General features: G+C 52.9%; 9 protein-coding genes across 9 annotated transcripts; 6 read left to right on the top strand and 3 right to left on the bottom strand.

Annotated features, from left to right (window-relative positions):
- Positions 1 to 467: 467 nt before the first annotated feature.
- GUA1 (GMP synthase (glutamine-hydrolyzing)) lies at positions 468 to 2,143 on the bottom strand (the record flags this gene model as incomplete). The annotated part of the gene is made up of 2 exons (XM_049361569.1): positions 468 to 505; positions 556 to 2,143. 2 exons carry the CDS (start codon positions 2,141 to 2,143, stop codon positions 468 to 470), a joined length of 1,626 nt encoding a protein of 541 aa, XP_049226852.1.
- Positions 2,144 to 2,737: 594 nt separating this feature from the next.
- BCP1 (Mss4p nuclear export) lies at positions 2,738 to 3,723 on the top strand (the record flags this gene model as incomplete). Its single annotated transcript, XM_049361568.1, has 3 exons — positions 2,738 to 2,833; positions 2,887 to 3,123; positions 3,178 to 3,723. 3 exons carry the CDS (start codon positions 2,738 to 2,740, stop codon positions 3,721 to 3,723), a joined length of 879 nt encoding a protein of 292 aa, XP_049226851.1.
- Positions 3,724 to 3,910: 187 nt separating this feature from the next.
- FES1_1 (hsp70 nucleotide exchange factor fes1) lies at positions 3,911 to 4,874 on the bottom strand (the record flags this gene model as incomplete). The annotated part of the gene is made up of 4 exons (XM_049361567.1): positions 3,911 to 4,092; positions 4,142 to 4,292; positions 4,347 to 4,435; positions 4,595 to 4,874. 4 exons carry the CDS (start codon positions 4,872 to 4,874, stop codon positions 3,911 to 3,913), a joined length of 702 nt encoding a protein of 233 aa, XP_049226850.1.
- Positions 4,875 to 5,451: 577 nt separating this feature from the next.
- Positions 5,452 to 6,255, top strand: POA1 (ADP-ribose 1''-phosphate phosphatase; the record flags this gene model as incomplete). The annotated part of the gene is made up of 1 exon (XM_049361566.1): positions 5,452 to 6,255. One exon carries the CDS (start codon positions 5,452 to 5,454, stop codon positions 6,253 to 6,255), a length of 804 nt encoding a protein of 267 aa, XP_049226849.1.
- A 271-nt stretch (positions 6,256 to 6,526) lies between these two features.
- Positions 6,527 to 7,471, bottom strand: J4E78_000904 (uncharacterized protein; the record flags this gene model as incomplete). The annotated part of the gene is made up of 2 exons (XM_049361565.1): positions 6,527 to 7,164; positions 7,408 to 7,471. The coding sequence occupies 2 exons, from the start codon at positions 7,469 to 7,471 to the stop codon at positions 6,527 to 6,529; spliced, it is 702 nt and encodes a 233-aa protein (XP_049226848.1).
- A 439-nt stretch (positions 7,472 to 7,910) lies between these two features.
- On the top strand, positions 7,911 to 9,425 carry J4E78_000903 (uncharacterized protein; the record flags this gene model as incomplete). The annotated part of the gene is made up of 2 exons (XM_049361564.1): positions 7,911 to 8,492; positions 8,541 to 9,425. 2 exons carry the CDS (start codon positions 7,911 to 7,913, stop codon positions 9,423 to 9,425), a joined length of 1,467 nt encoding a protein of 488 aa, XP_049226847.1.
- A 375-nt stretch (positions 9,426 to 9,800) lies between these two features.
- Positions 9,801 to 10,250, top strand: J4E78_000902 (uncharacterized protein; the record flags this gene model as incomplete). The annotated part of the gene is made up of 2 exons (XM_049361563.1): positions 9,801 to 9,945; positions 10,042 to 10,250. The coding sequence occupies 2 exons, from the start codon at positions 9,801 to 9,803 to the stop codon at positions 10,248 to 10,250; spliced, it is 354 nt and encodes a 117-aa protein (XP_049226846.1).
- A 514-nt stretch (positions 10,251 to 10,764) lies between these two features.
- Positions 10,765 to 11,680, top strand: J4E78_000901 (uncharacterized protein; the record flags this gene model as incomplete). The annotated part of the gene is made up of 3 exons (XM_049361562.1): positions 10,765 to 11,066; positions 11,120 to 11,591; positions 11,639 to 11,680. The coding sequence occupies 3 exons, from the start codon at positions 10,765 to 10,767 to the stop codon at positions 11,678 to 11,680; spliced, it is 816 nt and encodes a 271-aa protein (XP_049226845.1).
- A 490-nt stretch (positions 11,681 to 12,170) lies between these two features.
- J4E78_000900 (uncharacterized protein) lies at positions 12,171 to 14,279 on the top strand (the record flags this gene model as incomplete). Its single annotated transcript, XM_049361561.1, has 1 exon — positions 12,171 to 14,279. The coding sequence occupies one exon, from the start codon at positions 12,171 to 12,173 to the stop codon at positions 14,277 to 14,279; it is 2,109 nt and encodes a 702-aa protein (XP_049226844.1).
- Positions 14,280 to 14,344: the final 65 nt, after the last annotated feature.

Raw genomic sequence — 14,344 nt, 5'->3', positions numbered from 1 at the left:
CTAACGTCAAAGTAGGCTCCAGGGTACATAAGTAAATTCGGGGTATATACGTGGATCTGTACCGAACTCTTGCTATGTTTTGCGTATTTGGCATCCATCACCTATCTTGCACGAAAATTCACACCTCAACACCACGAAGTGCGGTTGAGCTCACGTTCGCCCAAAGGGATATACGTGATAGCCTGGAGGATACAATGCGGTTGGAATCTACGAATTGATACCGTAGCGTGCAACGTATACTTCTGGGATACCCGTGGACTCGTTGAAATGTGACATTCCAAGCTTCTTCATCACAACAATTCCCACACAGCAATCTGGCAGCACTTCGGTGTCAAATTGAAATGTTGTATTGTGCTTCATCTTGCTTCATACGGGGTATCAAATGTCTAAAAACCTTTTTGCTAAAATCATGTTTGCCGACTACATCTACTTTGCGCGCCCACACTCGCGCCCGCCAGACGGCATGTCTACTCCATCTCGATAGTTCCCGGAGGCTTGCTGGTGACTAGAGTTATTAGTAGTTGCCTCGCTCAGATGAAATTTTCGTCAACTTACTGTCATATACCACGCGGCAAACGCCGTTGACCTCATTCACGATCCTCCGGCTAACCCGCTTTAGGAACTCTCCATCGAAGGGGAACCAATCAGCCGTCATGAAGTCACTCGTCTCAACTGCCCTCAGAGCAATAACCTGCTCGTGAACGCGCTTATCACCCATGACACCCACGGCCCTAACGGGCATAAGCGCTGCAAACGCCTGGCTGATCTTGTTGTATAGGCCCGCAGCCCTGATCTCTTCGATAAAGATGTAATCCGCTTCACGCGCAATACGAACTTGCTCGCGTGTGACTTCACCCAGAATGCGGATGGCGATACCTGGGCCGGGGAAGGGGTGGCGCCAAACAAGGTCCTCTGGAATACCAAGCTCTTTGCCCAGCGCGCGAACTTCATCCTTGAACAGCTCGCGAAGGGGCTCGATCACCTTGAGCTTCATGTCCTTTGGTAGACCACCGACGTTGTGGTGGGTCTTGATGGTTTGGGAAGGACCCTTGAAGGACAGCGACTCGATGACATCAGGATACAGGGTACCCTGAAGGAGCCACTCGACCTCACCAGCGTTGGAAGATTCATGCGCTTCGGCCTTGATCTTATCGGCTTGCTTTTGGAAGACCTCGATGAAGGTGTTTCCAATGATCTTGCGCTTCTTCTCGGGATCGTCGGTCACACCCTTCAGGCGGTCGAGGAAGAGGTCGGACGCGTCGACGACGGTGAGGTTGATACCCAGGCCCTCGTCGAGTGTCTTCTTGACCTGAACGGCCTCGTTGAGTCGGAGGACACCGTTGTCGACCATGACGGCGTGGAAGCGGTCGCCGATAGCCTCCTTCATCAGCTTTGCAGCGACAGTCGAATCGACTCCACCGCTAACGGCACCGATGACCTGTCCCTTGTCGCCCACCAGCTTCCTGATGCGTGTGATCTCCTGGTCGACGAATTTGCTCATGGTCCAGTTGGTGTTGGCCTCGCAAATGTCGACAGCGAAGTTCTTGAGCACAACCTTGCCCTGCTTGGTGTGTGTGACCTCGGGGTGGAATTGAATACCGTAGTACTTCTTCGTCTTGTGCGCAATGCCCGCGAACGGCGCATTGGTGGTTGTCGCGACCGTCATGAAGTCCTGAGGCATGTTGCTCAGCTTGTCGCCGTGGCTCATCCAGACCTCCAGGTCGTTGCCCAAGTCCTTGAACAGCTGGTCCATGTGTCCGCCGTGGCTCTCAACCTTCAAGTTGGCGTGACCGTATTCCCTCTTCTCGCCAGCTACTACGCCGGCGTTCTTTCCGAAGTGCCATGCCATCTCTTGCAGTCCGTAGCAGATTCCGAGGATGGGTACGCCGAGATCGAAGACGGCGTGGTCGACGTGTGGAGCGCCTTCCTCGTAGACGGAGTATGGGCCACCAGAGAGAATGACTCCCTTGGGGGTGAAGGGCAGATCGGCGATCTTGGTAGTGCATGGCAGCATCTCACAGTAGACATTGAATTCGCGGAGACGGCGAGTGATCAGATGCGTGTACTGCGAGCCGAAGTCGAGCACCAGGATGGTGTCGAACGTCTTGTGGGGAGGGATCGGATCGGAGTTGTCGGTCGCCATCTTGAAGTACTAAGAGTGTGATGAAAGTGAAAAAGAGAGGGGATAGAAGGAAAGAAAGAAGAAGAAGAAAGGAAAGGGACGGGTATATGAAAGCAGAAGGTACGAGGGGCTCGGTCACTGACTCTCACAAAGTTTTGGCGGGGTTTTCCAGAAAAATTCTTATCGATAACAGAAAAATGCTATCTCGTGCTTCATCGTCCATGGTAACGCGCAGGCAGCACAGACTGCGCCTGGGCTCATATATCACTCTGATGCATACATTACCGAGAAATTGCGAGAAGAGGTCATACGAACCGCATTGTAGACATCTAGCTCAAAATTTCCCCGCATGAGGTACAACTCAGGTGACGCAAGCATCCTTGTATAACCACTCTACGCGTATCGAAGAAGTCTCCAATTAGTCGATCATCGCCTATGGGTCGTAGTACGAACCCATGACAGCCTTGGAAGCGGAATGGCTCTGTGGCTGACCGTGCTTGTCCTGGGCCCCGCCCAAAATTTCATTTATCGATAACGGCGTAGTTGGATCGCGCAAAGTCGCGTCTATCCAGTGACCTCACCCACCCAGCTCCCTACCAATCGCATACCCACACAATGGCGAAACGAAAGTCAGAGAGAGATCCCGAAGAGCTGCCCGATGCGTCGGACAAGCGCAAGCAGAACGATGACGACGAGTCCGGCAGCGACGAGGTATGCGCCTTCCTCACAACCTCTCATAATGCGCCGTCTTACAAAATTGATAGGACATGGACATGGTGAACGTTGACTTCGAATGGTTCGATCCGCAGCCCGCAGTCGATTTCCACGGGCTCAAGAACCTCTTGCGCCAACTTCTAGACGTGGATTCGCAATTGTTCAATCTCTCTGAACTCGCCGACATTATACTGTCGCAACCGCTACTTGGCAGTACGGTCAAGGTTGACGGCAATGAGACGGATCCATATGCGTTTCTTACTGTGTTGAATCTGGAGACACACAAGGTACTATATCTTTATTCAAAAGTTTAGGAACTTGCGCATACTAACAGTAACCAGGACAAGAAAGTGATCCAAGACCTGACAACCTACCTCTCCAAAAAGTCCGCACCGATCCCCACTCTCCCACCCCTCCTGACACCGTCGTCGCCTGCGCAAATCGGCCTCATTCTGACCGAGCGCTTCATAAACATGCCACACGAAATTGTCCCACCAATGTACACGATGCTTCTGGAAGAGATACAATGGGCGGTTGAGGAGAAGGAGCCTTACACATTCACCCACTACCTCGTCCTGTCGAAATGCTACTCGGAGATACAGAGTCAATTGCCGAGCGAAGATGCGCCACCGAGCAAGAAGAAGAACAAGAAGGCCGATGTGGGTGAGGAGACATTTTATTTCCATCCCGAGGACGAGGTGCTGCACAAGCATGCAGTGGGATACACGAGTTTTGAGTATGACACACCCGTAGATGAGGGTGCGAGTGATAGCAAGAGGGCGTTCCAGGAGTTGGGTGTTAAGCCCAAGGGACATATGGTGCTGGTCGAGGCGGACAAGTTCAAGGATGCTGTGGAGGCTGTAAAGACGTTCCTGAATGGGCAGTAGATACGAATGGAAGATGAAATCACTAATAATGCAACCAAAGAGACAGCGAATGTTGACTCTGACTGGTGTTACATTGCAAGGGACACAAGCCGAATCTATGTGAAACAAACCGTAGGAAATTGATGCTCGCTCCTATACACACAAGTCGACATCACCGTCATCCACCTCCACCCAAGAATTGCTCTGCTTAACCAATGACAACCTTGCCGTCCTCGGGGAAGTCGTATGCGGGAATCTCCAGGTTGAGCGGGGCAGGTCCCTTTCTTATGCGGCCAGAGATGTCGTAGTGGGATCCGTGGCAAGGGCAGAACCAGCCTCCAAAATCACCAGCCTCGCCGATGGGGACACATCCCAGATGGGTGCAGACACCTAGTGCTGTTAGTACTGGATCATTGTAAGGATGTGTGTGGTGACGTACCCAACATGATCAACCACTCAGGCTTCTGGACACGGTCGGAGTCGGGCTGGGGGTCACGGAGAGACTGCCACTTGGTGTCGTCGGCCTCCTTGATCTCGCCTTCGGTGCGGTGACGGATGAAGACGGGCTTGCCTCGCCACTTGATAATGACCTGCGCTTATCAGCTCCACTGTCCGGATATGTCATGTCGAATTGCGAAACGTACGTTCTTGCCCTCGGGGATGGCAGCGAGGTCGATTTCTACCTTGGCCTGGGCCAAAACATCGGCGGAGGCGGACATGTTGACAAGGAAGTCTGTTGGGCGCAGTCGTTAGCCGTCCGGTCTTCATCAATTCGCGATCCAAATCATCCCCAAAATAACCAATTGCTCTTTCCCAGCTCTGAATATGCCATCGCCCTTGTTTCCAACGTTTTCCACCCCTCCGTCGAGCTATCGCAATGTTGGAGACCTACCCTGTACAGTCGCCTTCGCGCCAAGCGCACTCAGCGCACCCATGGTTCCGACCATGAAGTATTGGAAGACCTTGGGGCCGGTCTCGCCTCCCTTATTCCTGTATGCGGCGAACGAGGGGATCTTGGTCGAGTCCGGGCTGCCCTTGAAGGGGCTGTCGAACGAGGAAGCCGAGGCGTTGCGGGTCTGCAGAGCGGTGCAGCCGGCCGCCCGAGCGACGGGCATCTGGTGAGCGGTCCATGAGCGTGCAATGGCACGGGTTGTGTTGGCGAGGGCGGGCATCGTGAACGCGGGTGGGCGGGGGTCGTTGTCGTTGATGGGGAGGAGCTTAGGTCGGGAATGTTGAAGTTTTGGCGGTTTGGCAAGGAGCGTTATGTCAGGTGTCGTGTGATTGGCCCAGCGCCCTTCCGCGCGACCTTCGCCAGATTTGAGCGTCATCGGCAGGCATTACCACGAGAGTTATACACTGTGATATTCAATTTCGGATTCATCCCATTTATTAGGCAGTTCGCAGACTTGTACTCAGGACGTGAAAAATTGTTGCAAAGGAGAACTCGAGCGTCTCGTCAGCGTCCCAGGTGGTAAGATCGCAACATTTATACTGAGTTATCGAACCATCCAGTCTTCCTTCCTCGTTCAGCCAAATAATGCACGATAGTAGTCAAGACGGCAAGCGCTCTGGGTAAGCACCCTTGTTTGAATGTCTTGGCGACTGCCTGATTCCATGTGTGCCGCACGCAGCGTATCTCTCTTCGGACACGCGAAAGTCGTCTGGAAACAGCTGCTCCTCTCTCACTTCATTGTTGAATTCACTTTGTATCACTACAAGTAACCTCTGACAAACAATAAAACACACATCATGCCCCCCAAAGACTCTACCATCACATCCTACTTTGGGCCTAAGATGGAATCTCGCGCCCCAACAAAAGCCAAGGAAGCCACCAAAAAAACGACCGGAAAAGCGACCATGACACCATCGCCTGAGCCACAAGATAAAGGCAAAGGCAAGAGGGCGCTATCAGGATCTCCGGCACCAATACCTGAGAAGCGACGAGACATAAAGCCGGCAGTCAAGCCCACAACATCGCGCCATCTCTCACACAAAGATGTCCCCTCGAACAAGCTCTCCCCATCCCCAAGCTCGTCTGATCTACCTACCCTGACTCTCACTTACCACGCTGGCGACATCTTCGACGCACCCCCACAAACCCTTCTAATCCACGCCTGTAACACTCAAGGTGTATGGGGTTCAGGCATAGCCAAAGCCTTCAAAGACGACTATCCAAAAGCTCATGTCATCTACAGAGACTTCTGCACCAAAGAACACCTACTCAAATCCAGACCGGTACCCACCGGCACCGCCTTGCTTATCCCACCTGTGGATGTCGGGAAGCGGCATTGGATCGGGTGTCTGTTCACTAGTGCAAAGTATGGTAAGGGTAAGGATAAGTCGGATGTTATTGTCGAGAACACGAAGCCTGCTATGGAAATGCTGTTTGAGCTGGTGAAAATGGCGGGTACGGTTGAGACGGTCAGGATGTGCAAGATCAACAGTGGAGCATTCGGGGTGAAATGGGAGAGGACGGAAGGCGAGCTGGAAGGCATTGTAGTTAGGGAGGGGTGGATGGGGAGTGTGGAGGTTTGGGAACCGGAGATGGGTTAAAAGACTAAAGGGAGCACGAAGTATGTGCATGTGATGCAAATTGATCCACGTCAAATGTCTACTCGAGGAAAGTTCAGTGTGGACAATCACTTGTACATTTGGCACTATCCTGGTTCAATCGCATACCTATAGGCAATGAAGCCGTGATGCGACCGACCTTCCAAACAGCTGAGCCCCATTCCCATGATATATCTAGCAAACGCCGTTATGCAATGCAAAATGAATCGGCTTCCGTACCGTTCTGTCTCTGCCTACAACATCAAGAGCCGATTCACTTTTGACCATTGATCGCAGTAAATCCACCTGTTGACCGCCTAGCCTCTGGGCTCTTGCTTGCACTCGCAGTGGGTTGGCGAGGGGGCCCGCGCATCTCCATCTCGATCTGCATCGCCGCTGCGTCCTCTTCTGGTTCGCTGTCCTCCACGCGCTCGACCTCTTGGTCGACATCCATGGCATCGGGCGTCTCGTCTGGTATGGCTGGTGTAGGCGAGATTGTCGAAGCGCCGTTGGTGGGTGTCTCTGTGTCCTTGTCCGCACCCTCTGCCGTCTTGGAAGCACCGTCCAGCGTCTTCTGTCCGTTGACCGCGCCATCCTTCTTCCCGTCCTTCTCCTTCTTCTTCGCGTCCTCCTTCTCCTTCTCATCCAACTTCTTCTTCACAGTGCCCCATGTACTTGTCCTGGGCGCAACATCAACCAAGAACTCGAGGTTGTCTGTCTTAGATATCGCGCTGCTCACGTCGCGGTATTGTATGTTGCGGCGCGGCTTACGCTCCGCTTTGACGACATTGTGTGTGGTGGTTGCGAGGTGCTGGATGAACATTTCTGTGGCCAGTGCGATGGCGAAGGCGGCATTTTTGGAGGTCGTGATGCGTTCGGGGTCCGCTTGGATTATCTTTTGCACGCGTGCGACTGTGGAGTGAGTTAGCTTGATTGTCTGCTGCGAGGAAAGACGAGAGTACTGGGGACGTGGGGAATTGAAGACATTGCGCTCAACGCAAGCGGAGCCGAACCAGTCGGTCGTTATGAGGCCACCACAGGCGCAAGTCGCAGCAGTACTACACCGTGGTAGGGTGGTCTCTAAGAGGCACGCAAAGGGTCGGAGTGACGACGAAGGTGGTGGAGAGAAGTGAAGATGTGTAAATTGTTACTTACGAGGAAGCGACACATGGCCGGTGATTTCCTTATTTGGCGCAATCGGAGTGTTGTTGTAGGGCATGGTGAAGGAAGAAGTTGTTGCTCTGGTGAAATGGGCGCTGGATCGATGAGTCCTCCCAGCGTGCTGTTCGAGGCTAGTTGCGTGTCCAAAATATGAATAGCCAAGTATATCTGTGGGTAGTGCGAGTTGACACGTTCCAGTCGCGAAAGTTGGCCAAGAGAGATGTGTAGTCGCGTGCAGTAGTCGTGTTGAAGATGTCGTGTACCCTGGTCGATGCAGGGCGATCGCCGCGGGCTGCTCCAGCCGAGGAGGGCGTCATTAGGCTGCTCCTCTTCGTCAGCAACCAGCCATCTTATCTTCCTGCTGCCTGCGTGATCCTCAGACGATAAATACGTGTGTGTGATATCTTCGTCCTGTCTTGACTCTATCAATTGTATTCCGGTGTTTTCATCTCGTGTCGAGCACCAATTGTCAACCCATCAGGGTACACCTGCCAGCCATGAAGCTCTTCATTACTAGTCTGCTCGCCGCGACTGCAACAGCGTCCTTGTTCTCCCAAATCCCGTTCCAGGAGAAACCAGAAGTGGAAGGCTTCCAGGTCTACCAAAGTCCATTCTCCGAGCACCATTCAATTCGCATAAAGCATCAACAGAGCGACACCATCTGTGACGCGCGCTCCAAGCAACACACCGGCTGGTTAGACATCGGCTCAAAGCACATCTTCTTCTGGTACTTCGAATCACAGGACAAACCCTCCGAAGATCCGCTCCTGCTATGGCTAACAGGAGGACCGGGTGGCTCAGGCATGCTTGGGCTGATGGGCGAACTGGGACCTTGCACGATCAATGAGTTTGGGAACGGTACCGTACACAACGAATACGGATGGAGCAAGAATGCCAACATCATCTTTGTTGATCAGCCCGCTGGTGTGGGTTTCAGCTACGTCGATGAGGGCATCCCGCTTCCTGCGACAAGCTTCACGGCTGCTGAGGACATGCATCACTTCTTGCAGCTGTTCACGAGCGAGGTCTTCCCGGATCTTTTGAATCGCGACTTTCATATCACAGGAGAAAGTTATGCTGTAAGCACATGTTGCTAACCCCGCAAGACACTCACTAATCGAAGATAGGGCCACTACGTTCCAACACTCGGCGCAGAAATTGTCACGAAGAACCTTGAATATCCTAAGCGTCCGCAAGTCAATCTCAAGTCGACCTTCACGGGCAACGCTTTTGTCTCACCTCGGGACACCAACTTTGGTTTCTGGGAAACGCTGTGCACTACGAACCCCGGTGTGGAGACTCCCGTATTCAACCAGACCCGTTGCGACATCATAGCTACCAACCTCCCTCGCTGTATGGCACTTATCGACGTGTGCTACAAGAACCCTGATCCAGCCATCTGTCTCGCAGCTGACAACGTATGCATGGAAGGCGTTGTGCTCCTTTACGATGGAGAGTCTGGAGCAGGAGGTCGCAACCGATTTGATATCACGGACGGGTGCGAGACGAAAGACGAGTTCTGCTACCCAGAGATCCAAAGGATTCAAGACTACATGAACGTGCCGAAGGTCTGGGAAGCGCTTGGCGTACCCAAAGCTATAGCCAACTATACAGGGTTCTCTTTTGATATTGCGTTGGCTTTTGAGCTTACTGGGGATCTGGTATTCAGCATGCAGCCTCAGGTTTTGTATCTTCTCGAGCATGGCATCGACGTGCTCTTCTACCAGGGTAATTTGGACCTTGCTTGCAACACCGCAGGGAACTTGCAGTGGGCTAGCACCATGCAGTGGAAAGGCCAACCTGCATTTGTCGCACAGCCAAAGAGGTCCTGGGAACATGAGGGCAAGGAGGTGGGGTGGTTTAAAGAAGTCAAGACCGTGACTACAAGCGGTAGAGATACCACATTTGCGTTCGCTACGGTGAATGGAGCAGGCCATCTGGTACCGATGGACAAGCCGAAGGAAGCGCTGGCGCTTGTTGATAGATGGATCACAAAGAGGAGCTACGCGTAATTGTCGCGTGATGGATACATATTGTGTTTTGCGCAAGGCCGCACTTAGCCCAGCAAAGGATTCCGCGATCGCAATATCTAGGCATGCAATTTTCGTCAGCCCCAGTACCACATCGGCTTCATGCATGTCATCAGGCTTCTTGCGTTTGGCGCCCGAAATATCCATGGGTTGGTGTTTGTTTTCCCCACCATGATGTAATTGCTACCAGCTACGTCATCATGGGTCCTAGCCTATGCGCAAACTTCAGACCCTTAATAAAGAGGGGAGAAGACACACTCATCCAACAACAAACACAATCAATTGCCACTTCTCACTTCAAACTACACTTTACAAACCTTCCACTTCTTCCCACTTCCACCAACACACACATACAACATGTCTGGAACTTCCAACGTCGGTAACAGTGCGGTCTACGAGGCCCAGGACCAGGTCACCAGGTCCAACGCCGAGATCGAGCAGGAGAAGAAGGAGGCCCGCTTCCACGAGGGCAAGGAGCACTCTCACAAGGCCCAGGACTCCAGTATGTTTCTCTCGGCCTCGCGTGTATTTTCCTCTGTCGACATGCCGCGTCATCAGCCATCTCTTTACAAGATCGTTCACTAACAATCACCCGCAGAGGACGAGCGATCCATCGCCAACAAGCTCGAGCGCGAGGAGAAGCGTGAGAAGGAGGGTGAGGAGAAGTCTCTCGAGGACCGCCAGCGCGAGCAAGATGCCACCCTTCCCGCACGCGCACACGGCAACGAGCCCTCCAAGGGAGCCAAGATCGACCAGGAGCTGAGGGAAGAGGACGAGGCTATGCTCAAGAAGAAGGGCGCCAACTAAAGTCGTTGTGATGAATGACGATTTCGATACCCCGCACACATACTCAGCGTGTTAGGAGTTGGAGGAGGAAAATAATGACTTGGATTGACGATAAAACGTCTCCATGAAGCCCGCCTGAGACATGGCAAAGGCATGAATCAAATAATTTCAACTGAACATGTATTGCCAACAGTGTGTGACTGTGAGAAGGTTGGAGCCAGGTCCTCGTGCCTTGACGCGAGAGTTCTCCACATTGTCGTGCTTACCCCTCGGTGCCTGACTCGTGCAGCCTCGGAGATACGCCGATAGCGACCTCCTAACCGCTGCCTTCTGTCTCCAAATCCCCAATCGCCTCCCCCGCGTCCTGCAAACATCAGTTGCTGCATTACAAAGCATTGCGGTGTACATGCCTAATCTCTCGTCATCTCGCCAATTCCTCCGCACTGCTACTGCCTTCGCCAAAGCTCCCTTACGGCCCCGCCTCGCACCTACAAGCACCCAGCTATCGAACATCCTCCAACAACATACCGCAAACATGTCGACAAAGATGGCAGAGCGCCTAAAGGGCAAGACTATCGTCATCACCGGTGCTTCTTCTGGCATTGGCAAATCCACAGCAATCGAATTCGCCCGGACACAGCCCGACGACCTCAAGCTTATCCTCACTGCGCGGCGAGAAGACACATTGAAAGAGGTCGCTCAGGAAATTCAAGGCTTTGCAAAAGGCGTCAAGGTTCTACCAGTCAAACTTGACGTCAGCAAGCCGGACGAAGTCCAGAACTTTGTCGGAAATCTGCCACAAGATTACAAGGACATTGATGTGCTCGTCAACAACGCGTATGCCACCACCTCTTCAAATACCGCTTACTGTCTGCTAACAATGAATCTAGCGGCCTTGTAAAAGGTGTTGCGCAAGCTCCCGACATCTCACCCGCCGACATCGACACCATGTTCAGCACAAACGTGACCGGCCTAATCAACATGACGCAAGCCATCCTACCCATCTTCAAAGCGCGATCCACACCCTCCGGCGACATTATAAACATTGGTAGTATTGCAGGTCGCGAGCCCTACCAAGGCGGATCCATCTACTGCGCTACAAAGGCTGCTGTGCGCTCCTTCACAGATGCCATGCGCAAGGAGCTTATCGCTACACGGATACGCGTCATCGAGATTGATCCTGGACAAGTTGAGACAGAATTCAGTGTAGTCAGGCTTGGAGGCGACAAAGAGAAGGCGAAGAAGGTCTACGAGGGTGTTGAACCGCTGACACCGGAGGACATCGCGGAGGTTGTTGTGTTTGCTGCGGGACGGAGGGAGAATGTCGTGTTGGCTGATAGTCTGATCTTCCCGAACCACCAGGTATGTGCAACCGGAGGAACGAGACATAGTACACTAACGTTGTATAGGCGGCAGCGACAGTCATGCACCGGAAACCTACCGGTCAGTAGATGCGGCGATCGATGTGTACATAGCGACTACTTATCCGCAGTTCAGAGACGAAGCAAATATCCAGAATTCGACCTTCCTTATGAAAGACCTGTTTGCTGGCCACGACCTACCTCATGTTTCATGCTTGCGACTCCATCTCATCCCGTCTCCTCACAATGTCTATCCCTTCTTAATTCTTGTCTCCACATTCACGCGGACTGTCTTCGAAACAGGTGGAAGATGAAAATATAGCCTGGGCCCCGCCCCGCCGTTGCTGTGGTGAGCGCTGGCAAAAGAGAGACCCGCTTCTGGATAACTCAAACGCTCACACAGTTTTTGTACACACCGACCCCAGTTGTACCCCACTATAGTGGTGAGCGACCACGCCTTTCGTCCCACATCATCTCGACACTTAACTCAAGTAGCTGGCCATCATGCAAGCCGCGCGCGTTTGAGCGCCGGGTTTTCTACCACCACAGACGGAAGCACAGCAGTCAACCGACAGACAACATGGCGCGACTACGAGTTCCCGCATTCCCAGTTGAAACTCGTCGCGCGAATTATGCCCATGAAGGAGCCGGAAACAAGACGCCTAGCCGACCTAATCATTCAGGCCCACAGCCTGAGATCAATGTAGCCTTCGATCCGTCTGCCAATGATCCCCCTGAACATCCCACTTCCTTTCCGCGCATTGTAAGGAGCTTCGCGTTAATGGACGTGAAGACAAAGCGAGATGTACAAGGTTACATTGTCGGACAGTACAAGGCCATTAAGCAGATGGGCCACGAGCACATCACCGCGACTGGCACCAAAACAGTCTTCTTCCTTGGTCAAGCACAGCAAGAGGAAGAGTTCGACATATTAGACGAGGATATGAAGACCGACCTGGGCGAGTACATCAACGAGGATGAGGATGCGGATCGCTCATGGCGTGGGGTTTGCGACTTCATGCAGAAAATTCCGACCTCCAAGGCTGTGGCGCCGACAGAGTTCAAGGATAAGAATATTTTGGATACTGAGACACCTCATCAAGCCCGCTTGATGCGCGCCCAGAGTGCGCCCTCTCTGGCTCGATGTATCGCGAATGCTAGCTTTGACAGCGCCGGATCAGAGACAGACTCTGACTCAGAAGACGACGACATCGATCTTGAACTGAAAATCGAGAACGCACTCTCGTCCTTTGCTAAAAAGGTCGAGGAATTAGAGGATGTAGCAGGAGCGCTGTCAATCACGCCACCCGGCCGCACATATTCTGACGCTCACCCATTTACGCCATCGCCTCCCAAGGACATCGATATACCTTACCCCTGTGGACCAAAGCAAAACTCTCGACTTCGTCGTCATAGCGGTAACCGTTCACTCGCATCACTGATCGCTCACGTTGAGGACCACCGTACGCCTTCGTGCTCGTCACCTGATGCTTCGCTTTCTTCGTGCCCACTAGCTGCAGGTACCACCTACAGTGTTATCCGTAAGCCCTGCTACGACCCAAACTTTGAGGGTCACAGCCCTTGCGCCACGCATGATGAGGGAAGCTGCGGACTTTCAGCGGATGACGCTCTGGACATGCTACAAGAACGCTTTGGAATTGTACATTGCGCTACTGCTGGCACCGGCTTTGATTGTCGCGAATGGCTGGAATACAAGCTTGAGACCGGGTGCAGCATGGTACATGGCCCGTCGTTGCTACGATTTGGGACGAACTGCTATGGACCTGAAAAGCCCGGGCAGATCAAAGACGCGGGTGATAGCCCGTACGCTAATCAACCCGAAGCTACGGCTCGGATTCGCACTTCGTCTTCTAACGATACCCTGAATACCAAATCGTCCGTCCAAAATTCAGTGTTCTCAAAATGCACTTCGAGGACTTCCATTTCGTCTTACCGGACCAACCGTCCACAGTCTGCACGAACTGAACATTCTCGGCTTATGAACGCACTTGGCCCCGACAACGATACTGGAAAGTGCGGACATGGCTATGGAATCTCTGCAAAGACAGGGTGCAATTCTTCTGTCGCAGGTATTGTTCCAAAAAGCGAACACTTTCAAGGTTGTGCAGGTGGCACTGTGCGGGGTGGGAAGGTTGCACTCAGTCCACCTATCACCACTACCAAAGAATGGTCTAGTGGACTGCAGACGTGGGAGGGTGAAAGCTGGCCCAACGCATCCGAGCGCATTGGAAACGACTTTGAAGACGCCCAGAACTCTGTCACGAGGAATGAACATGAGGCTCGCGACGTAGAAGAGCTTTCACAGCTACATGCGTCGCTAACGATAGCTACGGACAATAACGAACCCATGCGGCCTGAAGTCATCGCCAACCGCCCATATGCGGCTCCGCTTACGTACGAGGAAGCCGCCGATTTTATTGAACATGTCGCCACTAATTCGGATGTTCATTCCGAATGTTGGTCAGAACCCTTGGAGGGTTGCGCGAAACCGCGCCGCAAGTGGACTAGCAAGATGAAGCATTGTCTCAAGAAAATACCCCAAAACACAAAGCAGGCTACCCACAACTATGTCAGAGCGACAAAACGATTCTCACGGACTGCTTGGCGCGTGTTGCCAGCTGCGCTGTCGAGCCGACATCCGTTCCAGAAGATCGACAGCATCCTCTAGATGGTCGGCTGGGGAACTGGATCTGCGTCGGAACTCTTTAGGTGATCCGACTGGTCTCACGGACC

This window comes from Alternaria triticimaculans, assembly GCF_023758025.1.
Source record: "Alternaria triticimaculans strain BMP 0046 chromosome Unknown scaffold_1, whole genome shotgun sequence".
NCBI classification, from domain to species: Eukaryota; Fungi; Ascomycota; class Dothideomycetes; order Pleosporales; family Pleosporaceae; genus Alternaria; species Alternaria triticimaculans.
This window is presented reverse-complemented; position numbering and strand designations above follow the sequence as displayed.